We start from the raw sequence: 24,828 nt of genomic DNA, 5'->3' as shown, positions 1-24,828 counted from the left end.
GCTGTCACCGGGCCTACTGTGGAGATGGTCACCAGCACAAGGGAGTGGAGGACTGCGACGGCTCTGACTTTGGCCACCTGACCTGCGAGACCTATCTCCCTGGGTAGGAATCACCTCGTGTGCTATTATGACACCCCTGCCTCCCTCTCTGCCTGCTTCCTCCTCTTTCCTTCACAAATACTTTTTTTTAATGCTGCTTATGTTCCTGGTACTTTCTAGACACTGAGGTATGGTGACAAATAGCACAATACATGGTCCCTGCTCACCTAAGGGAGACAGGCAACACACACATAATGACCACGTGCCCTCTTAGGGTGCCTGAGTGCCTCTGAGGCCGAGCTGAGACAGAGAGTCACCGGCTCCATCCCGAACCCCTGGCAATCAGCAATCTCTACGTTCAGCTGTTGCCCCTGGGTGAGCAGCTCCCAACCCCAGTGGCTACCATGACCACATTAGTCTTCTGGAAAGTGGGTCTGGAGGAAGCCCAGTGGAGGATGGAGGTACCAGGGCATTTCCAAGAATCTAAGCATCTGTATAACCTGAATTCTCTGCAACAACTCCGACCCCCAGGGCAGAACTATAGGTGCAGATGAGATCACACCAGCATTAACATCTAATTTTGCTGGCTCATGACTGTTCCAAGAAAACCCCGGGAAGTTAGTACCCCCTTCAGGGACCCCTCTACTTCTATCTGGGACTCTCCAGTGGGTGTTCACATTGACCTCCACGGTTGACATCTCCCAAGCCAGCTGAAGGACACTGGGCCTATGAAATGCAAAACCATACCACATTCCCCCTAATCCTCACAGATGTGGAGTTGTATAGTGTTGTAGGGAAAATGAGAAGGCTTTCCTCCCTAGTTCCTGCTTCTCTGTTGGTTCCGCAATGGATCACTGGCCCTTCATACCTCCTAGGTCCCTCAGGAGTCCAGTCTCTTCAGCTTTTGCTTTCAGCCCTATTCCTCTGGTAAGCTTGGACCCAGGCCCTCAGCAGGGCTGGGAAATAGACACCAGTCCTGTCTTTCTGTCACCCCTCTGTCCACCCCTCTGTCCTCTGTCCAAGGAATGGAAGGCATTCCTCAATGGAAGGCATTCTCCTCAATGCCCACCCCCAAATATACACCAGCGTCTCGAACCAGGCTGGGGGAACTACAGATCTGTAGTTCCAAAACTCCAAGCACTTTAGGCTTGGCCAGGGCCCGACTGTATCTCTGTGTCTGTATGTACTGCCCTGTCCCTGAAGTGCCCTATCCTCTGACACTTGCCAGAGAGGTGGCAGGTCTGAGCTGGTTGATGGCTTCATGGAGACAAGTCAGTGTAGATAACTGGACATGGAACACAGGACTGCATAGAGCCTGGGGCTTACCCACTGGTTCACTGTGGTTACTCATGTAATCTCTAGAAGCCTCAAGGGATGCTTGTGAATATGGGTATAATGTGTAACCATCATACGTTAGCACTTGGGCTTACAGAGGTATAGGCTGTGCTGTCCAATCTGGTGGCCCCCGGCCACACATTGCTATTTAACTTCAAATTAATTAAAATTAAAAATCCAATTATTCATTCCTACTAACCTTATTTTAAGACCTCAGTAGATACACATGGCTAGAGGCTGCCGGCCTGGACCGCACAGAAATAGAACATTTGCATCAGTACAGTATGACCAATGGACCGCGCCTGGAAACCTTTCAGGTCTTGAGAAGGGAGTGATTCTCTCAGAGATGCTGTGTTAAGAACATGGTTACCAACTCTTTCCACCCAGATCCCTCAGCTGGGCTCAAGGGGCAAAGCCGCAGAGGCCTGAACTCAACTGCCCCAAGCCTCTTACCCCAAATGAGAATGAGAGCACTCTCTGGCAAACCCTGAGGCCCTTAGTGAGGTAGCAGTAGTGACAGCTGTCTGATGAGGGTGGACCAGAAGTCACCAGAGGCGGCCTCAGAACATGCCTTGGTCCTGAGGCCTGGGCAGGAGCCATCGTGCCCGCTGCCCTGCGCGCACCCTGACCCATATCTGCCCCCCTCAGGTCATATGGGGACCTGCAGTGCACCCCCTACTGCTACATCGACTCCACGTCCTGCCGCTACTTCACGTGAAGGGCCTTTGCGGAGAAGGCAGGCTGCATCCCACAGGATCGGCAGCAGCTTTTCCACCCTCATCAAATTGACTTCACACCCCCCGGTCCGGTTTCCGTCACCGTCGTGTGACAAAAATAAGGACGAGCTCTTGCTGCTAAGACATGCTTTTAACTCGGTCCAACCGGAAGAACTTAGGACCACTGCACCCTGTCTTAATCTGAGGTACCGGAGAACCTTCCACATGCCCCCGCTGGGAACCGTTTTCCCATTGCTACCATCCAGCCAAATTGCCGACCTACAGTGCCCTTTTTCTTCGGAATGTTACCAACCCAGACCGTGGACTTGGCTCACAACTGTTATCTACGCCTAGACCTGCAGGGCTTTTTGAATTTGTCGTCATCCCATCTGGGTCATGTGGTGGACAGGCCTCCCCACTCCTCTGACCTCCAGAAATGTGGGCATTCTCACCCGGGGCAGCCGGCCGTCAGGTCTCTCCAGGCCTATGAACCACAAAGCAGGGAAATGAACCCGCCTTCTTGGAGTGGCTCCAAGCTCTGCACCCGCTGAGGAACCCCTCAACTGGCCACAGCCCAGCACAGCCTCATGTGGATGCAGCTCCCCCAAGAAGGGACCCAACTGTGAAAAAGCCCTGAGAAAGCCACCAAACCGGTGCTCTGCCCCTGGGAGAGGGCGGAGGCCCAGCTGGGTGCTCAGCTTGTGAACAGAACAGTGGCCTTCCTGCTTCTCATTGTTTCCCAAGAGGGTAGCTTCTATAGTTTCACCATCCCCAGCACCACCTTGACCTCGTGGCTCTCAGTACTTGGACCTCTGTCTTGTGAATGCCCCTTATGTCCATCTCTTGTCCAGGAGATTCACCACCAGAGGGTGTGACTTCCTGAGCCTACACTTGGGCAGGCTTTTGGTGTTTCCGGTCCTTAGGAGAATGCCACCCCGGGTCTCCCCGTATGAGGCCCTACGACTGAATACCTGTTCTAGGCAGAGACCATTTCTGTCCTGAGCTCCAGCTCCTGGCTGCCTGCTGACTCCTGTGCACACCCTGTGACCTTCCCATTGTGTCTCTGGAGTGCAGAGCCTTGCCCTCGTGTGCCTGAGCCCCTCGTGTTTCTGCAGGGTCGTTAGTCTGGCATGACTGTGAGCTGCCTTGTACCACCATCTTTCCTGAGTGGGGCTGAGCTTTGTTTTGGAAAGATGTCTCCCCAGTGGCAGACCTCAAATGGGATTTCCTTGTTTGTTACCAGATGGAGGGACGCTGTTGAGCTTTTGTACGGAGCACTTTAACGTGCCTGAGTCTTGGGGACTCAGCAGACAAGAGCTTCTGGCCCAGTGGGCCATCACTAGTGGTCTGTAGCAGATGGGATCAACCTGAAGGTGAGGTCTTTAGGGATGGGCTTCAGACAAGAGCTTCCGGCTCAGCGGGCCATCACTAGTGGGTCTGTAGCAGATGGGATCAGCCCAAGTGTGAGGTGACAGCCCACCAGAGATGGGCACACTGGCCAGCTGGGTTCCCCCAGGCTCTACTGCACACCTTGGGGGTGATGTTGCTCCCATGAAAGCTGCACCTTCATGCTGGGATCTCTGGATATCAAGAAATATAAGCGGTTTGTTTCCCCACTGTGGCTTTTTCTTCCCTGGGGGTTTTGGACCAGAGTCCCAGCATTACTGGTTGGAATGAGGGGTCTGAATTCACTGTTTCTGAGGCTCTGCAGAGGGTTCTAGAATGTGGAGCAGTCCCACTCAGAGACAAGGGAGGAAACGGAGGTTGAGAGATAGGGAGGGACTTAGCCAAAGTCACAGAGCCTGGTCTGGCTAACCTAGCCTCACCCCAGCCTTATTTTAGGACCCTGTTTAGAACGAGATGGCATTCCAGCACTGCCCTTGGATCTGGCACGAGGGGCCCTGTCCTGGGTCTCTTGCCTTAGAGGGTACCAATCTGGCCCTCCTCTGGCCATGACCCTCCCCACAGGGCAGGGAGTCTGTGAGGCCGAGGCGACATGCCTACTGGACACCCCTCTCCCAGACCGTGTTCCAGGTACCCAGGAGACCACAGCTCTCACCCAAGTGGTCCTGAGCCTGAGGCCTCTTCCCCAAGTCTGCCTGCCTGAGGGTGACCTGCATACGCCTGTAAGCACGAGGGGTGACCAGGGACAAGCTGTGTTTAGAGGTTGCAGATGGGGCTCGGATAGGCGGGCTGGAGTTGCCACAGAGATACACACGAGGCCCCTCTCAGTGCGGGCTGGGCCTTGCTCTCCTCGTGCTGCCACAGAACTTTGAGGAATCTAAATAGTCCATATTCAAACCCAGCCTTCTAGGTCTTTATGAAGGTGTGACTGACAGGTAAGCAGAGAGAACATATTTAAGAACACTCTGTTAGTTTGATTATAATGTAAATACGTAGACATTTGGTGTGTGAGCCTCCACCTGTGCTCTTGTAACCAGATCCCACAATATTAGAGGGGTCTGTCTCCAAGTATTGCAAGGGGGGTTCTGAAAGGCCCTGAAAATAAAAGGGTTCAAAGCCACGTGTTTATATATATGTATATCATAATAGTAGTTCTCCCCGTGTGGAATTGTGAAATGGAGAAATGAAAGATGAAGGAAGATGGGCTGTCCCCAGCCCTGCCCTGAAATGCTAACTGTGGTGGAGGGAGCAGGTTCCCCAGGAACAGGGGCACCTGTAATAAGCAGGCCAGGCGGCCATAGGATAGGTAGCTAGATGTTTCTAGAGAGCACTTGCTGGTCCTGTGGGGAACTGAGGGGCCACAGTGTGGAGGGAAGGACGGTGAACCCGGAGTCCTGGCACCCAGGCTCAGGCTGGGTTTGTCGCGTCTCACAGCCTCCATTTCCTTACCCGGAAGAAACTGTAACAAGGGCTAAATTTTCTTTTGGCTTTAACAGCTTGTGGGTGGGGACGCTATCCTCCGGTGGTGACAGGGCCTGCCTAGGAGTGGTGATGGATTCCTTCAGCTGCTCCTGAGGCTGTCACATGGAGTGGCTGAAAATATCATAGGGTCTTCCGAGGTGCAGTTGGGTCGCTAAAAAAGGCTATGCCAGCTTAGATGCTTTTGTTGGTAGGTGGCAGAAAATCCAACTTAAATATCATATAAACCACAGGGTGAAATTTATTGGCCAATATAAGGTAAAAACTCCAGAGGTAGGGTGGAGATCAGGCATGGTTCAATCAAGGCTCCCACTCCATTTCTCTGCTTGAGCTGTCCTCTCTGCTATTTGCATCTCTCCTGTTAGTTTGATCCTTGGGGTGGTCACAAGCTGACTGTTACAGTTTCAGGCTTACATCTGCACCCTATGATATCCAGAGGAAGAGAGAACATCTATTCCAGTGGCTCCCAAGACATTTTTTTCCAGAAGCCACCCCAAAATCTTACCTTGAGCCTCATTGCCTGTTTGGGGTCACATGCCCATTCCTGAACCAATTCCTATCGTCAGGAGAATGCCACCTGCTAACTGGATTACAGCTGGGTTCCTGAACCCACATGGGCAAAAGCTACAAGAACACTCGTAGCCCACTCCCTGGCGACTCTCCAGAAGTAGCTGGGCTGTGTAAGGAAAGGGTGGCTACTGGATGACATAGTGGGGAGCAGAAATGGGGTGAATGGGTGCTGGGTACACAGTGTCCGTCACAGTGGCCGTCTCTGGTTTTACTTTTCCTTTTGGCAGGAATAGGTGCTGAGCCACTTGAGGCAAACATTTGGGAAGATTCCTCACACCCAAAAAGCTCTTGGCTGATTTTGATAGGTCCACTCGAGAGAGGCTGCCTCTCCCAGGGAGGCATAGGTAGTGAAAGAGGTGGTGTAGTTTGCTTTTGGGAAAAAAAGGAAGAGGACTGGACTCACGTATCTGGGTTTGAAGCCTGGCTGTCACCAGTGCACTGTTTAATCATCCTGCATAATATACTTTTCTGTTTTTGTCATCTTTATACTGGGAATAATAGTACCTTATTTTCAGGGTTGTGTTGAATTTTAGTGATTATATGGTTAAAATTTCTGACACCTAGAAACTCTTCAGGGAGGGCTGGGTTTTATCTGTGTCATGATTATTTGGTGACTCACACCAAATCGGTCACCTCTTTGGGACCTGGGGTCTCTTTCTTCCCCCTTTGAGGCTGGTTGCATGAGTCCACTTTTGATGGCAGTTTGGACCACAGCCCTTACTACAAATCAGTGAAAAAGAGCCGTGGTTCTCACACTTTGCAGCACCTTGGCCCATTTGATGAATACCACCAGGGATGAACCAACAAAACTTTTGTAGACCAACAAAATTAGGTTTGCTGACTTGCAGAGGGACACCGAACACCAGAGAACAATGGGGCATTTCACCAAACCAAGAAAGACCAGATTATGATAGGATCTGGGGGGAGAGGTGGAGTATAGGTAGAAAGTGAAAGCAGCATTGTGGGGACAGGCTCAAAGCAGAGCAGGCAGTGTATAACGGGGGTCAAGATGAAGCCTGGACTAGGCAGTGGACCCGGGTCCTGATTCCTTGGAAAACTACAAAGTTAGTTGGGAAAAAAAGCGTGGAATGTTATGCCTGAAAATCCCTATCAGAATTTCTGTATCTACAGTAGAAACTGAAACTTCTTCTCTGTGTCAAAGTGACTCACGTGGCTCAGGTCTTCCAGGCAAGAGTGGAAAGTTTCAATCTTACTGATAGGATTGCACGCTGCAAAATTTTGTCACAAAAGTTCACCGTGATTTTTGTTCAGGTTGCAGGAATAAAAAGCAAGGCTGGGGCCGTCACTGAAAGGCAAGCAGTAGTCCCTCAAAAGAGTGATCATGATACGGCAGATCTGGCAGGAAGATTGCTTCCCGTTAACTTTGCAGCTGGCTTTATCAGTGTCTGCTGTGGCACTCTGATGAATGCCAGAAACAGGGCCGACTTTTCCTCTCTCAGTCTGGACTGCTTTTTAACCCTTTCACCAGTAACGGAGGCCCAAGCTCCGTTCAACTGATCCCCAAAGATCCAGGTCAGCCCCCAGGCTCCTAACAACCAAGGAAGCACAGGGATGGGGTTTGGCCCCAGAAGTCTTTATCCACCTGCAAAGCCAGCTGAATGACAAATTTGTGAGCAAAGTAAGGTCTTTAGAGGAAACTTGGTAACTAGTACTCAGAAAGCAGTGCTTGGAAAGATGGTAGGACAAATTTTCTGAGCATCATGGACATACTGGTCATCCATCACTCTAATATGGGCATAGAGGACACATGGGTCGAATTGCTTACGAATCTCCAAACCTCATAATTAGGGCGACTTCTGCTCCAATGACTGCCTTACTTCAGTTATCTCCCCCAATCCCTCCTCTATTGTGAACCAGTTTCAGTGAAACTCAGATCTTGCATTTGGTAACAATGAGCTCACAGATCAAGTATCTTGGCAATTCATCAGGGAGATTGTTACACTTCAGCAGCCCCCAGTTGCCACCCATGAGCCCAGAGGCTCCAGGAGTGTGGGTTCCTCTCCAGCATCTTCATTTATAACCATTCCAAGAGGTTGCAAATCACACAAAAGTAATGGGTTAAGGACTGTCTCCACCCCTACCCTGGGGCATAGAGGAAGTGAACTCACATTGCCTTTATCAGAGGGGCTTTCTCTCTGGGGGGGCTCACCTGAGTGCTTTTCAGCCCAGACAGTTAGAGTCAGACAAGTTTACAAGAAACAACCTCACTAAAGGAAGAAATAAGCTATTTCCCCTGCTGTCTATTCCCCCTTGTCCTACCACCTTTATAGATGGGAAAGGGGACCCATGTAATCATGAAAATCTGCCAAGATGCTATTACCTCAAGAGAATTGAATATGTCATCATTTTGGTTCCTGTAATTTCTTCAAGGACAATGAGGAAGTATCTTGCCATCTTTCCACTCCCTTAATACCTCTTGTAGATGTTGGGTTTTGACGTTCCAGTTCATAGAGTACCATACCCCACTGCATGCACCACTCCAGGTTATCCTCAGTCTAACGCCTGGGATGGGAAGTTGAAAGCAGTCATACCATAGTCATCACTTGAGGCTCACCAAGGGAGTCTGTTTCCTTGGGGCAGAGGTTCTAAAGCTTTAGAGTTTATCAGGATGTCCTGAAGGGTTTGTCACACAGATTATTGGGGCCCACTTTGGAACTTCCGATTCAACAGATCTTGGGGCGGGGGGGGGGGGGGGGGACTTGATTGTATTTCTAACAAGGTCCCAGGGGATGCTGATGGTACTGGACCAGGGACCACATTTTAGGAGCCACTACTCTGGGGAAACATCTCATCTGAGAACAATGGCCGTAGACCAAATACACTGGGGGCGGGAGGACTTTGGGTAGGTGGCTTTTTACATGCTCTTCCATTAAGGACATAGGATCTGTGTCCCTCTTGAATCCAGGTGGGCTTTTGATTGTTGGAGCAATAGAATACTGTGGATGTGACGCTGTGTGACTTTCCAGGCTAGGTCATAAACAACCAAGCAGCTCTTGGGATGCTCATTCTAGGAGAAAGCAGCCATCACGTAAGAAGACCAACTACCTTGAGACTGCTGTGTTAGAGAGTCTCTGGCTGACAGTCCTAATGAGCCTGCTTCCAGCCATCCCCACCACGGTGCCAGACATGTGAGTGAAGCCAGTTTGAATTCTCTAGTCCTGCCCACCTGCCAACTGAGTCCCACTGAGTGACCTCAGTTGAAGCCAAAAGAATTGCCCTGCCAAGCTCTGTCCTAAATCCTAACCAACAGATTCCATGAGATAAAATGTTGTTTTAGCCACTAAGTTTTAGGGTAATTTGTTACTTAGCAATAGGCAATGAATGGTGCTCTAGGTTGGAAAGGTTGGAAAGGAAGCACGCTACTCTGAATAGGGGAGAGTGCCAAGTCCAGAGGAGCCTTTGCTTGGTTTGGGTGCCCTCTGCAGGAACCATGGACAGAAACTGGCCTTAACCCCTACGTGGACTCTTATTTAACTGGCCAGGAGAAAAGCGAAGTTGAGGAAGGACTTAGTAACTATATGGTCCAGTGTTGTCAACCATGGTAGAGACATGGCGTACGTGGAGGAAGTAGATTGATTGCAGTGATCGCCCGAATTCTCATACTTCTCTGTACCTACACCTTGCAACTCCTCCCATCACCTGGCAGAATGCACTGTATTTGCCCACCCCTTGATTCTGAACTTGACCCTGTGACTTGCTTTGGCCAATGACACGTTAGCAATTGTGACAGAGGCGGTTGTTTCCTCTCTCACTCTAGCGTCTCTGCCTTTGCCGTGACAATGTGCTGGGCTAGGTTGCTAGAGGGTAAGGCACAAGGAGCCTGCCTGAACTGCTCCAGCCGTGCTGGCCAAGTCCTCCTAGATCAGCTCAGTCTACAAACTGCCAGGCATATGGAGTCCAGTCAAGACCAGACTGTCCAGCCACACCCAGTCTTAATCGCCAATCCAGAGTCGTAAGCAAAATAAATGCTTATTTTAAGCCACTGAATTCTGGGATGCTTTGTTACGTGTCATTGTGTGGCAACAGTTAACTGAGGACCACACTCCCTTGAGTGAGGAATGGACACCACCACTTCCCCATTGAGAGTCCTGGTTCAAATCTAACTCCTATTTCCACCTGAGGAAATGTGAGCCAGTTACAGAATGAGCAGCAGAGGATTCCTAGGCTAGTTCTCTTAGTGCATAATTGTATTCAATCCAAATTTATTGAGCACCCATTAGGTGAGAGACAGCAGAGAATTAAGAAGGAATATGGTCACTGCCCACCTAGAAGTTTGCAAGACTGCTGTGGGCATTGCTGTGTGTGGAATGGAAGCAGGAGGCAGGATCACTTCCAGCCAGTGAGTGTACTGGGGGGAGGGGGGGGCATGGCATTCCAGGTGGAAGCAATTTGGTGTGCTAAAAGAACTAGGATATGTCTAGAGATTCAGTTTAACCCCCGCATGGTTCTTAGAGTCAAAGCCAAGTCTGCCTTTCCAGACCGGGTAATGGCCTCAGATGCCATGTGGCTCACATCCTTCCAGTTTTGAACTTCACACCTTTTGAAGCTGAGGTGTTCATCCTAATGAGCATAAACACCAAATTAAAAAGGAATTCATTTAGAGAAGCAGGCATAAGCATAAAGGATTAATAGAACCTTACATTTTTCATTGATTCCTAGTAAAAAAATAAAACCCACCAAGACATATACTGCTGACCTTCATTTTTTACTTAAATATAGTGATCTTTAAGAGAATAAACCAAAAAAAAACTTTACACAGCAAGTATTTTACATAAATGCAAACATTTTACATAAATGTAAACATGCACATCTACTTCATAATTACGCAAAATAAACTTTTAGGCACAAGATTTCAAAAATCATGAAAGAATAAGACAACCCAAGACAGATACAACATAAGCAACAAAAAACACACATTTCATAACGCTTCAATTGGTCTTGTCTTCCAACCTACTGGTTAAGGCCTGAGTTTCAGAAATCCTACCTTCCTTGCCAAATGGAAACATCCAATTTGGCTGTACCTAAGAGAACATACTATTATCTTTCAAAATAATGTTAATAAATACATCACTCACACTCTCTCTCTCATACACACATACACACACACACACACACACACACACACCATACTTACACCTTACTTAACCAGCCTCTCGATTAGGATAGCAAGGATTTTGGAATTTTCAAGTTTTCCCACCACTGAAGCACATACATATTAATACCACACACAGAAAAAAAAAAATGATTCTGCTATAGAAATAAAATAATGAGTGGCATCATCACAGATCTCGTTTGTTTATATTGTTTCCCCAATTCACGTCTTTACTGCGGCTTGCCATGGCTCCCTGGGCACCCTGAATTTAAGTCTTTATATCTTGCCTAATGACTTACGATATGGCAGAAGTTGTATAGGACAGAGAAAAGGCAATTTTAACAATTCAGTTAGAGACTTCCAAAACCATGAAAATCACAAATAGTTTTCAGCTGTCTCCAAATGCTTGGAATGTTTGCTCCACGTCTGCCCTCTGTACTCCACTGGTTGGTTTTCTCTGCCTCCTCCCCACCAGGCTATAAGCATCTGAATGTCTATTCTTGTGGACACCCCAGGGAATAGAGATGAAAATGACGGTCCCTGCTTTTAAGGAGTTCACACCAACCAGAGCTCAAGCAAGAGGAAGGTCAGTACAGACAGCACTCCAGTGGGCAGAAAAGAACAGAGGGAGAGTCCGCGAAGATGGCACCTACACAGTGTCAGGACTGGGGCTTGGCCGGGGAGAGGGAGGGAGGGACTGAGAAGGCACAGAGGCACGAAGAGTAAGTCCAATGAGGCTGGCACGAGGTAACTCAGAAGTAGTAGTCTGTGGGGCCAGATTCTTGATTTCCAAAAAGACAAGATTCCTTATTCTGGTGGGTAAAGCTGGAGAGCAGGCGGTGGGGGTTGTGGGGAGGGAACCACCGAAGGCTTCGTGCAGAGAACAAACTGGAGCCAGCTGGAGGCTAACCATGCAGGGCCAGGTAGGACGGGCGACAGAGGAAACGAGCCCAGAGAGCTCGACTCACCAAACCCAGTGCCGCATGCAAGCATTTCCTATAGAAACAAACATCTTGACCCGACATGTGAAAAACCACAGTTCTATCTGTATAAATCAAGACTTTAGGAGGAAAAAAAAGAGAGTGAGGCTTAAATAGATTTTTAGTTCAAGTTCCTGGAACCTGCCCCAGCTTGAGCAAGTTAAAAGCAGTGAAACAATTCCCACATCCAGTAACAATTCAAGTCTCCCAATCATGACCTTTACCTTCCCTGAGCTGTCATTAGCAAGGAATTATAAAGCAATTATCAATTCATTATGAAGAAGTTCCTCCCTGCCATTAAATCCACCGAAACCTCACGATGGGCTGAGAACCCACCGCCGAGTACCAGTGTGTCCCCATTACCTACACGTGGGGGGGATGGCGGTGCGAGTGTGCCACCGGATGATGGCTCCCGACCCACATCTCCAGCTCACTGGAGTCACTGCACATGAAACAGGGGACTCCATAAGGTGCAACTCTCACCAAAGCCCCCACCACGAATCATCTAATTCCTTTCCAGGTCCAGACTGCTTCCATCCACTAGCTGGGGAAGCAGAGGCCATCTTTGAGTGGAACACCCAAGGAAGGAAAATCATTTTCAATGTTCTTAACACCCATTGAACCAAAGCAAATGGAAATTTCTCAGGACATTCAAATTGTATCCATTCAAATTCTAGAAACAGGCTACTCCATACCAATCACAGGATGATTTATCACACATTCACTCAATATGGAACATTTACTAGTGACCAGTTTCCTGTAACAACAGATTCATTTGGAAACTGCACACTGCAAAAGGCAATCTTGTGACTTTCTTCTAGTTTATCAAAAATACAAATCAGTCTGGGAGTCAGGCACAAACAGTGGTACAAAAGCATGAAGAGAAATACCTTATCTAAGAATGTGCTCGTTTCATATTGCAGAACCCCTATCTAGATTCTGGTTTTTGGAAGCCTGCTGCTGGTTCTTTTGTTCAGAAAGGGTCCTTCACTACACCTCCCTCCCACTCCTACCTCCCCTTACTAAAATTCACTGAACGGGAAACACTCAGTATGGACCTACGTGGAACTAAAAGCCCCAATTTAATTGAATCTCATGTGTCAGCACAGTGGCTGCTGGTTTAATCTGCTCAGCCAGCCTCGTGTATCTAGGGACTTTTTGGATCAGAATTTGAGCCAGAAGCACCCAACACTTCATCTTTGGGAATCCAATAAAATCTCTGACGTACAACTAGAAGTCCCATGAACAAGAATCTCCGGTTCCAGTTAATGAGATTCAAGGGCGGGAGCAGCAGGAAAAGCTGGGGCAGGGGCAGGAGACGGGCCACGAACCAGCTGTGTGCTTCTCTTTCCTCACTTGTAAGTGAGGGGGCTGAACTCGCGGAGCTCCGGGGTCCTGCCCAGAAGCCGCTCTAGGACTCCCTCCTCCAGTCCATCTCTACACAGGCTCGTCAAGCTGGGTCAGACAAAACTTCCTCACCACTTTGTCTCAACAGTTTAAAGTGGTTGTCAAATACTTCAATGCTGCAGTTTGAGGTCTCCCTCTCTCCCCTACCCCTCAAAGACCAGGTTTCATTTCACTGGTGCAGACCACCTGGCCAAACTGGTGGCTGCTGAGGTTTAAAAGCGAATCACTGGCCTGGTTAAGATGATGGCCTTTGAGTAACCTAGACCAGGGTACATTTGTCCTTTTTTCATTAACAGTGTTAACCAAATAGCAATAGAATTGTTAGTTCTTCTATAGATCTACTTTGCAACATGAGATTGTTCAAAAATTACATGAGAAAATCACCCATCACCACTAAGTTAAAGACTTGAGTATCTGAGACCTCCAGAGCCTCGAACTCCTGCTACAGTCACTGATCCACAGCATGTCCCTCTCGGCAATGGGCTCCATGTGAGCGCAGCCCGGTCCGGCAGCAGATCTGTGCACCGAGACGCTGATTTCGAAAGATCTGGCTCTAGTCATCACTGTCACTGCCAGACTCACTCAACTGCAAGTCATTTCCTACAAAACAAAAACCACAGAATCACACCAAAAGTGCGCAATTTAAAAATGACTTCCCCACAATTCTTTGTTTCACCGCCTTGGTTATCGCACTATAGTAAAACAAGCCAATTCAACTTAATTAGGGAGGAAAACCGATTTGGCTCAGTGACAAAACTGACACAGTCAATGTTTTTAAAGAAATGCTATTCTTGATATCTGCAAAGCACAGCGATGCTACGTACTAGGATAGAACAGGGGGAAGCAGGCCAGACAGCTTTTAAATGTGTTAATAAATAGCAAATAAGTATAAAAAAACCGATTCACCATCTAGAATCGTTCACATGAAGTTGCTAAAATAACACCGAGTTAGGCTTCCCGTCAAGGAAGCCGAATACTGTTTATACCAGTAACCTGCTAATCCAGCATCCCCTCCTGTTCAGTTACTTTAAACCTCAACTCTCAACTGAAGAGCTTCAATTACTTTAGCCTCAGATTTTTGTTTAGTGTGCAGAATTCAGGTGTTAGGAGTAAAGAATAGAAGTGCTCAGCGTTTTAATCCGATAGAGTAACAGAACCCAGTTGATAGCACTCAGATTATAGCAAAAGTGAACCGCTATATGACTGGATTGCTACTCCTAGACCAGCCCTTCTCAGTTTGTGTGGAGGACCCCGGGGTCCTTGAGACCCTTTCAGGAGGGTACTTCCTCTTCTAACTACACACCTGTGTGAGGTCAGATTTTCTTCATATACATCAACCTAGACAACTTATGGCAACAGGCTGAACCCAGGTTCCCACTAAGCTAGATCGTAAAGAGATTTGCGAAATTTTAAAGCAATGTTACTCTCTTACTAAGTATTTTTTGATTGGAAAAATTTGTTTTTCATAAAAATGATACTTTTGTTAACATGTGACAGTTTATTATTGTTATTTTATTTTTTTTTTTTTTTTTTTTAATTTTTTTTAAATTTTTTTTTTTTCAACCTTTTTTATTTATTTTTGGGACAGAGAGAGACAGAGCATGAACGGGGGAGGGGCAGAGAGAGAGGGAGACACAGAATCGGAAACAGGCTCCAGGCTCCGAGCCATCAGCCCAGAGCCTGACGCGGGGCTCGAACTCACGGACCGCGAGATCGTGACCTGGCTGAAGTCGGACGCTTAACCGACTGCGCCACCCAGGCGCCCCTATTATTGTTATTTTAAATGAATTACTGGATAATTTAAATATTTCAGTTTTAATTTCTAATGGTAATATTGAGTGGATATAAGCCACGTACACAAAGCTCTTTGGGGTGCTCAATAATTGTTACAATTAAGAGGTCTGACACCCAAGAATGGAACAACTACCGCTCTAAACTTAAGGAAGGCAACAGGGGCCTGGCAAGAGCTGGTAACTCCCAATCAGCTAAGTTGAGCACGATCTCTTAAAAAGTAAGATGATGTGCTTTAACATATCAGTGGAACTGGAGCTGGAAATCTAGTTTTGAAATTGCTTACATAAAGTTAAGGTCTTGCCACTTGAAGAGCTGCAGATCAGGATGACTTGGTGTGCAATAAAGAGCTAAAAGGATTTTAAGATACTGGTAAGCAGATAACACCCACTGTGCCTTTTTTTTTTTTTTTTTTTTTTTTGCTCTTTCTTTCTAGGAGGAGAGAATAATTTGGCATTGACTGGGCAAACTCGAGAACTCAGTCAAAGCCACAGTAGCTATGTGGCACTATTCCACTAGGAATACCAAATTCCCAATATGAAATTTACTACTCCTGGCCAACTGAGAATAGCACCAAAGCATCCCCTGACATCCAGAATGTAGGCCCAGAAAATGGGATAGCAGACAATATCCTCGACTGATATCCTAACAGTGTTCAACTCACTCAAGTAGCGTTTTTCCAGCAGGAGTGGTCTTGCCCCCCAGAGGATATCTGGCAATGTCTTGAGATATTTGGGGTTGACACAACTGGGGACAAGGGAGAGAGAAGGGCATCTACCGGGTAGAGGCCAGGAATGCTCTTAGTCATCCTGCAATGCATTGGACAGCCTCCATGACAAAGATTTATCTGCCCCACAATGTCTGTAGTGGTGAGGTTGAGAATTACCTTCGCCTGGTCCACTGTAGTAGGGTTAACTAGGTTAGCTTACCAACTATTGCCTCCAGATCTTCCAACCTCCTCAAAGGCAGTCATGCCAGATGAAAGCATTCATTAGGATACTGGAGAGAGAAGGGCATAGGGAGCAAACACTCTCCCCATCTCCAATACGAAGAAATCTGTTTTTGTTCTTGTTTTTCTCTCCTTTACTTTAGTATCAACTGCACGGAGAGCCACCCAGATATAGCAATGTCCTTCCTCTTCCTCTTGCCAAAGGCTAGTTGGTTTCCAAATATACCCTAATGGCTCAGGTTCCAAAGTCTATGGGCTGCAGGACACCACAGTCCGGACAACTGTGTTCTTGGGACTGTAAAAAGACCTAGAAGCAGGGGACACTATAGTGGAGGGCATCGCCCCTAAAGCCTGTAAAGCCTGGTAAATGCAAAAACAAAGAGCCGAGCTGTTCGTGTTTCAGCATTTTCGAGAATTCACAAAAACTAATTTGTGCCAGTGGGTGAAAAAAAAAGAACAGATTTTCTAGTTTTGTGCTTCCCCAACACCCCCGCCCCTTTTATTTTTTTTAACTGTTTGGTAACTTACTTCTTTCTGCTCCAAATTTTGTCAGGATGCTTTCTTATGCCTTAAATATCTTCTGGTTACAGACTCGGGTGTAAGATATATAGAAGCTGCATCTCTAGTCTGACATGCCACCCCTCTCTGAGCCAGAAAAGGGAGAGCACACTTACTGAGGGTGTTCATGAGCTGGTTGCTTCCTTGTGGTCGGCTGGTTCCATTGGCAACGGCCGGCCTGCTGTTGTAGGGCTGCTGGTGTGCAGGCTGTGGAGGAGACGCCGGACCGTTGTCCTCACCCTCGCTGCTGGAGCTGTCATCATCGCTTCCCGAAGAGCTCTCAGAGTCTGAGGAACTGCTCCCACTGCTGCTGCTCATCTGCTCAATAATGTCAACTTCAGCCCTCAGCTCTGGAATAAAATGACACGACGGGGGTTAGCCAGCAACCACTCTCAAGGCCGCAAGCTGCCTTCTGTAAATAGTGAATTGGCAAAACCAACAGCAATGAGGAATGACTAAAATTCCTGCTTCTTATTCCTTAAAAACGTATAAAAAAAACGACTAAGACCAAAATGAACAAAATAAAACTGTCTTCAGAGAGACAGCGGAAACATTAACTTCACCCCAAATAACAAAAAAGAAAACTGTTTCAGATAATGATGGTTCTGTGTAAATTAAGCCTATTTGCCTTATCTACTTAAAAAAACAAAGACTGTGAATTATGGGATTAAACACCAAATAACAGAAATATTATGCTAAAGGGTTGAAAAATATTTGACTAGGAATTGGAAGATCTGGGTGCTTGTTTTGGATCTGCCTCTAACCAGCAGTGAGACCCAGGTGGGAGTCAATGATTTTTTTCCAAGACACTTTGAAAAAATAAAAGGCCACAGCAGACAGCCTCTGAGGTCCTTTTCAGCTTTCCTGTCCCACAAAGGAACTGAGGCATGCAGGAGGAACCATGGTAACGGAAGGAAAATGGGGAAACAACATTCCTCCTCTGCCCTCTGTATATATTTCACTGACAGCCATGCCTGTCAGGTATTACATTTTTTTTTATAGAAGTACAGCAGGGAACGAAAAACATGTTTACCTAACCCTTTCAATGTCGGTGAATACATTAAGGATACATCATAGGATACATCAAGAAAGATGCCAGATTTTCCTGTCCAAACATACCATGTGATTTTAAACACGCATGGTTCATTTAGGCGTAACTGTCAATCACTAACCACTCATAGTCCAATTCTTGTTCAACTAAAGTGAAAACTTTAACAAATAACATTCCAATATCCCTGAGGAAAGTCAAAATCAAGAACAAAAACAAAACAGGAGGCTTAATAAGCATGCACCACGCAGAGAATGATTGTTTACTGAAAGCACTTCTATAAGGTAGAAGAGGCAAACTTCTCAAGTACAACTCTATCTTTCCCTGTTTACTACTGCTACAGATTTCATTGTGTTTCATAAAACTTTATAAATCTGAAATATGACAGCCTCATAACTTCCTGAGAGTCTGGACAACGAAAACCACCCCCTCCCTGTATGAGGAGAAAGCCAAAGTGAGAACCTGACCAGACCTCTAGGTCTTTCTAGGCCATGTCCATTTCCAGGTCCCGTGGCACTCTTATGTTTACACACTTTGTTAGTACAAAGCAATGGTCCTGGTATTTTAAATATCCCTCTGACCTAGATACTATACTAACACTGACACACCTGGTTTTTACCCAGACACCTTGGAATTCTCTTCTCCCAAAACCTTAAAGGCACGGCATATAGACTTTTGGATGACAGTCATGCTTGTTTAAATCCTGGGCCTCTGAACAGAAAGCTGCAAAGACAGCCACAACTCAAGTCACTTGCCTGGACCTCCCTTGTCAAATGAGAAGTGGTAACAGCCCCACCTCCGTCACCTCTGGAATGGTGAACTCTGCAGATTATTTTTTCAATGGCAGAGAATGCCCATGCCACCAGTGCCCATGTGATGTCAACGTGATAGCCTCGTGATCGCCACAAAAGCCTCAACACCCAACTCCCAGTGGCTATCAGTTCCAGAAAATGCTCCCTACCTCTTTTGATGTCATCCAGCTGAGGTTCAGGTGAAGGGTTATCTTTCAAAGGAGAAGTTTTGGGTCCAACTGGAGGCTTTGTCGGAGCTCTGAATGGCAGAGGTGGTGGAGGTGGTGGCGGCTGAGATGGCTGTGGGGGACGAGTGGGCTGCTGTTCCATTCGGGCTTGGATTTTACTGCTCCCCTCAGCTCTGAAATGAAAAACAGACATTAAATTGCAGGGCCAAAAACAGTGCTCCTCAAATCTGTTCAGGTAACCAAGTACCTAGAGGTCTCTGCACAATCGTGCTTCTCTACACACTACTTCAAAATACTGATGTTTGTCACTTTATCCCATGAACTACTCATTCAACAACTGCCTACTGCATTCCGGTACTGCACTACGCACCAGAGATACAAAGATGAATAAAACAGCCCTCAAGAAGCTCACATTTTATAACAAGCGAATAAAACCGATATGCAAGACACAACGTGATCGTGAGAACCCATTTTACCAGCAGACAATAGGACTACTTGACTTGTATACGGTATAAAGTTATAGTCACAAGTATATGAGTTACTACATAAAACCAGCTCTTGAAATGCTGGCTAGTTTGCAAGTTTTCCCACGATCTGTTTACTGCCTGCTCATCTTGTCACGCGCCAGCTCTTGCAGGCGGACAAACAAAGCATCCCACCCCAACCGGAGAAAATTCTATTCACTAACAATTTCTTTTGTAAATGGATGAGCCCACTTTGGGCTTTTGAACTTTGGTGTGCACACAAATCGCCTGAGGATCTCATTAAAATGCAGATTCCAACTTAGCAGGTCCTGAAATTCTGCACTTTAAAAAGCATCCAAGTGATCAAATGCTGCTAGTCCACAGATGACACCGAGTAGTGAGAGAAACGCCCACAAACATCATCTGTTGGGGAATTAACAGTGGCACCTGGTTCGGGGAGGTAATTAATACAAATCTATCCCAGGCAAGAGAGGAGCAGGGGGCTTGGACGCGCATGCCCAGGCTAAGGGCTCTGTTCTGATGCTGGACTCCAGTTCACAGGCTTATGAATCCGCAGTGTGTGTGTGTGTGGGGGGGTGGGGGGGGGGGTGGGGGTGTGGGGGTGTGGGTGTGGTTTTTTGGTTTGTTTTTACAGATAACGATAGTACCTTTCTAAATGTTATTTGTAAAGTTAGATAGGATAATGCATGAAAGCATTTAGCATAGTATTCAGTAACCCCTCGATAAATGGTAGCTACTTTTTTTCTGGAATGAGTAAATGAAGAAGCATAAACAGAAAAATATCAGACTATAACACTCTCTTTTAGAATTTAGGACTGTATTACAATAATTGCTGTATCACAATGTATAAAACAGAACCAGTGGGTTGCTTCTATTCATAGAATGAATTGTGACTTTAAAATTTAATTGGCTTTGTATTACAAATGTAAAGCCTGTTGAATTAAAGATTAAAGAGAACTCACTATTTATAAAAATAGGCAGAACTTGGGGCGCCTGGGTGGCTCAGTCGGTTAGGCGTCCGACTTTGGCTCAGATCATGATCTCAGTTTGTGGGCTCGAGCCCCGCATCGGGCTCTGTGCTAACAGCTCAGAGCCTGGAGCCTGCTTGGGATTCTGTGTCTCCCTCTCTCTCTCTGCCCGTCCCCTGCTCGTGCTCTGTCTCTCTTTCTCTGTCTCTGTCTCTGTCTCAAAAATAAACATTCAAAAAAAATTTTTTTTAATTAAAAAAAATTTAAAAAATAGGCAAAACTTTATTTTAGTGTTATAAATACCTCAAATGCATCTTGCGAAAAATTAATGTTTTTAATCTAATTACAAGTCTACAAGTTTAAATCTTATCCCCTTAGGTGATACTATTTGAACAATCATGAGATTAATAAAATAGATTTAATTATAAAATACGTCCCTTTCCCCTGTGGCTTCCACGTTTCAGGTCTTAAAAGCTTTTATTTCTTTTTATTGCATTTGAGGAAGTGATATTTTACTGACTTATCTACACAGGTAGAGTTGTTGATATTATCGACAGGACACTGAATACTCAGATGCTCATATCCTTCTAAAATAACTGAAGAAATAATGCAAAGATCTAGAAACCTGTATCAATCTGTATCTGGTCATTCACGTACCTTGTTTTCTTGACCTGAATGCTGCTACTGAGTTTTTCCAGCACATATTCACCAGTGTCATGATTAATAATAAGCACACAGTCTTTCTGATAAGGCCGTTTGTTCCCCTTGAACACAGTCATTGGTGGTGTGGATCCCTATATGCCACAAAAGTAAAAGATCAAACCAGACACACCAGTTATGAACATTAAAAACGAATTTACAAGTGGCTTCATGAGTATCAGAGCTACTCAAACAGAATAGAATGAACTGATTTCTATTTTAACTCCTCTGGCTTCCTAGGCAAAAAGAAAAGGGATATAATATACAGCAAGAATTCTATAACTGCAACTACTTCTCAGTAATCAAGAAAGGTAATATAAATTTTCAAAATTACCGTACATTTTTCTAAAGATTCAAAACATGTTACAAATAATGGCGAGGTATGAACTGGTAAAAACAGATTAACCATTACTTGGTATTATACTGAGTAGAACTCTTCATTGCAAGAAGTAAAACTAATACGTGATTTCTGTATTTCCTTGTAATTTCAGAGTCCAGGGCTTCCCCTCATGCCAAGTAACCAACAGAGTATTCTCTAAGGGCAGCTCATTATTCTGCTTGGCTCAGAGTAAGTACATCATGCCACTCACCTGCCTAAGCCCTTTAACTGCTAACCTGTTGCTCTGAGACCCAAGAATAAAATCTCTAAACCAGATACCTGGCCCTTCTGCCTCACCCTGTACCCCTAGCCCTAGGCTCTGCAGGATCCAGAGTAGAAGGTGGCTGGCCTCTCTCAGATCCTCATGTTCTTTCTTGCAGGGCTTTAACAAGGCTTCTGCCTGCAACATCCTGCCTCTTCCTCTCTTTCAATTACTCAACCTTCAAATCTGCTCAAAGGTCACTTCCTTAGAGAAACCTTCCTGATTTTCTAAAATAAATGGCTGTGCTTTTTATATTTATTTAATTCCAGATCATAAGCTCCCCAAGGGCAAGAAAAGTGCTTGTTTTGTTCGAGATTGTATTCTCAGTGCTTAGTAACGGGCCAACACATAGTAGGTGCTCAATTAATATTTGACATATATAGGATTTGATTGTATGGAATAAAAAAAATTGGTTGGCTCCTTGACTCCTTATTCATAGGGTATAAACTTAGAGTTGGAAGGGACCCTAGAGACCATTTATCTAACCCCTTCATTTTACATTTGGCAAACGAAGATCCAAAGGGAGATGATGTAATCTGCTAAAGGCAACATGCAATGAAATAGCAGTTGGAACTGGCAGACAAGTAATTTCTACTCAGCCTGAAGCTTCTTGTCCAGAGTCTTTTCATCCTATTACTGGTTACCAAGACCTTATTATGTTCCAGGACAGGGCTGTGACATCCAATGACACCTGTTCATTATGAGCATTTTGTCTGATCCTTCAGGCTGTGTGATTATAGTGCTACTTTGGACAAAGCTTCAAAAAAAAAGTCTCTCTCCGTAGGGGTTCTCAATTTAACTTTTAATTGGGTTCCTCATCCCTAAATTAGCTGAATGCTCTGATCCTCTGGTGCTTGGTTGCAACTTTCAGTCTGCAGTCCGCCCTTTGCCTGATATATGAAAGGTGTCAATTCTGCTCCTGCCTGTCTTAACTCCTGGTTTGGCTGTGCCACACACCTAAACTGTTGTTGCTATAAGCCAACGTGGCGTCGGGGGCTTTGCTTTTTGGAGCTGTGTGAGGGAAAAGCTAGGCCAATCTGAAAGAGCGGCTAGAGGGGCTAAGTATCCAGACAGGAACCTTGTCTACTTGGTAGCAGATGGGGGAAAAGGGAGCTTGGGAAAAATGGCAAAGAATCATTTTTACTCAAGCACTTGGGAAACATGAATTCCACCCTACCCCATCCCCCCAATTCCCTTTTTCCTTATGTTGGAATTTTAGAAATCTAAAAATTTTTAAATAGTAGGAAAATTCAAATTGCAATAAATAGAATATGAGGATTCACTGTGATTCCACAGTGCATAAACTTACAGGGATATGTGGCAGGGTAATTGTGACTTCATCTCCTTTGCCAACCTGAAGCTCTCCTTCACAGGAAGTGTCTATAGATGCTGGCTTAAAGTCATCTAAAGGGAAAAGCAAAAGAATATTTATCCAGCCGGTTACTTATACTATGCCTCCTGGTCATTCTTGTTTAAGAATTAAAATTTTTTTGTGAGTCAGATAAATGGAAAAATACAATGTAGAATTAAAAAACCTATTTCATTGTGGAAAAAAAGCAGAGAATAGTACAATGAGCCCCTGTGTACTGTCACCCAGGTTTAAGAAGAATTACGAACTCAGGGACAATCTCGTTTTCTCTATACCTCCTACATACTTTGCCTCCCATCCCTGCTGGATTACTTTGAGGGGAAAAAAAAAAAAAAAAAAAAGCTAGAATTCATATACCATTCTATTAAGCAAAGATATTCCCTTCTCCCAAGTGACACATGAAAATTAATGCCTTCTTAGCCAGAGGGGTTTTGTTAGGATTGTTGTGTACAAGATCAAAAGCAACAGAGCATATTAAAAAGATTCTGTGACTGTAACACCCTATATGAAACAGGAAAGCCCCAGTATCATATAAGCTGATTTCATTTTGCATAGAAACTGTCAACATTAGGATTTCCCACACTCAAGTTCTTATAAAAGTACAGAATAGATGGTTGAACTCTACCTCCAAAGGTTAATCCTGCCCATCTCTCTCAACTGCTGCTAACGTGCACCACGAATAGCCATCTTACTCCATTCTGACATAAACTGGCCTCACACTGCAGGCCACGTGCATATATGAAGTGTCTCACTTAAATTCCACATTGCTCTTCTCTCTACCAAAACATCAATTTAGTAAACTGCTCCGAAAACGATGCTCTTATCACATTCCCAATATCCTCCCTCTGAAAGAGCTGATCTGCTGTCAGTAGGAGACACAATAATGGTTTGGCAAGTGACCGCAGAAATATGGAACTTCATTATCTAACACGCCCTCTTCCAATGTGTTGAGTCACATTTATTAGCTCCTTAGACAAAAACAAGTCTTAACCAGCATTAGGGCTGACGGATACCAGAAGCTCGTGAATCACACAGAAGGATGCTCAGCCAGCCCATCCCTAAGAGCCAAAACTTTACCCAGGACATAGAGTGGACATGCCCTCCCTCCACAGAGTCTGTAATCATGTAGAAAAGGAAGGTCCAGCATAACGACTATTTGGACATTCTTGATGCCTCCTCTCCCCCGCTTCCAAGCATACATCAAGCTTTATCAAGGCTCACGCATTCCAATTTTATTCTTCACTCACATGGGACTTGGTACTGAGTTAAAGTCGGGGTAGTATAGGTCACCTCAAAAGACAGCAGAGTCAAACGAGGTACAGAAAGCTGGAGGAGGAAGACGGATGGAGCGCACAGAGGATGCGGATTCTTTGGCTGCCAAGGGGATGAAGCGCAGGCTCAGGGTAACCAGAACAAAGACGAACGAGGAACGAAGGCTAAGGAACACAGGGAAGAGGAGAATGTAATAGGAGGGAGTCGATAAGGCTCATCGGCAAACGGGAAGAGTCCTTTAAACGTGGAGGACCCCGCTGGGGTCATCAGAAAGTGGGACGGATTACAGGGAGAAGTGGAGTCTGATGTGGGGTCACAGTCTTTTGGTAATAAAGAGGGGTAAGTTTCGAATAAAGCAGGGCTGGGTGGGCGGATGAAAAACAAAGGAGCCAATAACCTTCGGAAGAAGTATTTGGGACCACAAGGCAGATGGATAGTTGGGAGTGGCGAAGCGTTTGGTTTGGGGAGCTGGAAAAGGGGGGAGGGGGGAGGGGGAGAGGAGGGGGTGGAATCGAGGTCCAGGAGGATCTGGGCGAAGAGAGAAGGGAGCTGACGTAGGCAGGAGGTTCCCTGGGCTTTGGAGGGACGAGGGAAGAGAAGGAGTCGGGTTGGCAAGAGGCGGCGGAAGGGAACAGAGGGGAGGGCTGGCTTACAGCGAATGGTGTGGAAAGAAGCCCGCGGTCGCTTCTCGAAGCTCTCCCCGAGCCGCAGGCAGTGTTCCTCGCGGTCCAGCAACGGGTTCGCGGTTCCGTTCATGGCCCCCCACGAGCCCAGCGCCCGGACCGGCGCTCTCCTGGCGCGGCCGCGGTCCGAGCTTCCGGCGCCGGCGTCCGGGGGAATGAAGCTCCCGGGACAGCGCTCGGGGGCGCACGGCGAGCCGAGCCGGCGCCCACCCGGGGCCGGAAGCAGGTCCTCGCCTCTGCGGCGGGGTGGAGGAGGACTGCGCGGAAGCAGGGCCGCGGAACTTCCGGCGTCGGGGAGGGACTTCTGCGTTCGTGACGGAAGTGGCGGGGGCAGTGCCATGGC

The 24,828-nt window shown here is 46.3% G+C and overlaps 2 protein-coding genes across 9 annotated transcripts in view; one reads left to right on the top strand and one right to left on the bottom strand.

Moving 5' to 3' along the window:
* The window catches only part of COLQ (collagen like tail subunit of asymmetric acetylcholinesterase), a 97,024-nt gene extending 75,825 nt beyond the window's left edge, over positions 1-21,199 (top strand). For 3 of the 6 annotated variants that reach the window (XM_078432368.2, XM_078432372.2, XM_060638635.3), the window contains exons 16-17: positions 1-103; positions 21,012-21,199. In XM_078432368.2, coding sequence (XP_078288494.2) covers positions 1-103; positions 21,012-21,147 — 239 coding nt within the window. In that variant the 3' untranslated portion in view covers positions 21,148-21,199. Of the gene's footprint in view, positions 104-2,022; positions 5,120-21,011 lie in introns of those variants that run through there. The other 3 variants (XM_078432369.2, XM_078432371.2, XM_060638638.3) reach the window with 1 other exon arrangement.
* Positions 6,008-24,825, bottom strand: EAF1 (ELL associated factor 1). 3 transcript variants are annotated; one of them, XM_078432373.2, is made up of 7 exons: positions 24,456-24,825; positions 22,471-22,565; positions 20,479-20,615; positions 18,351-18,541; positions 16,458-16,691; positions 7,342-13,643; positions 6,008-6,849 (listed from the first exon to the last, which is right to left on the bottom strand). In XM_078432373.2, exons 1-6 carry the CDS (start codon positions 24,823-24,825, stop codon positions 13,597-13,599), a joined length of 1,074 nt encoding a protein of 357 aa, XP_078288499.1. In that variant the 3' UTR covers positions 6,008-6,849; positions 7,342-13,596. The 3 variants fall into 3 exon arrangements, with proteins under 3 accessions (XP_078288499.1, XP_078288500.1, XP_060494629.1); XM_078432374.2 differs by having other exon boundaries at positions 7,885-13,643; XM_060638646.3 differs by having other exon boundaries at positions 6,008-8,066; positions 8,423-13,643.
* Between the last annotated feature and the right edge of the window lie 3 nt (positions 24,826-24,828).

Source organism: Panthera onca, chromosome C2 (genome assembly GCF_046562875.1).
Source record: "Panthera onca isolate mPanOnc1 chromosome C2, mPanOnc1 haplotype 2, whole genome shotgun sequence".
In the NCBI taxonomy this organism is placed as follows: domain Eukaryota; kingdom Metazoa; phylum Chordata; class Mammalia; order Carnivora; family Felidae; genus Panthera; species Panthera onca.
Note: the sequence above shows the minus strand (reverse complement) of the source record. Positions and strands in the feature narration are given on the sequence as shown.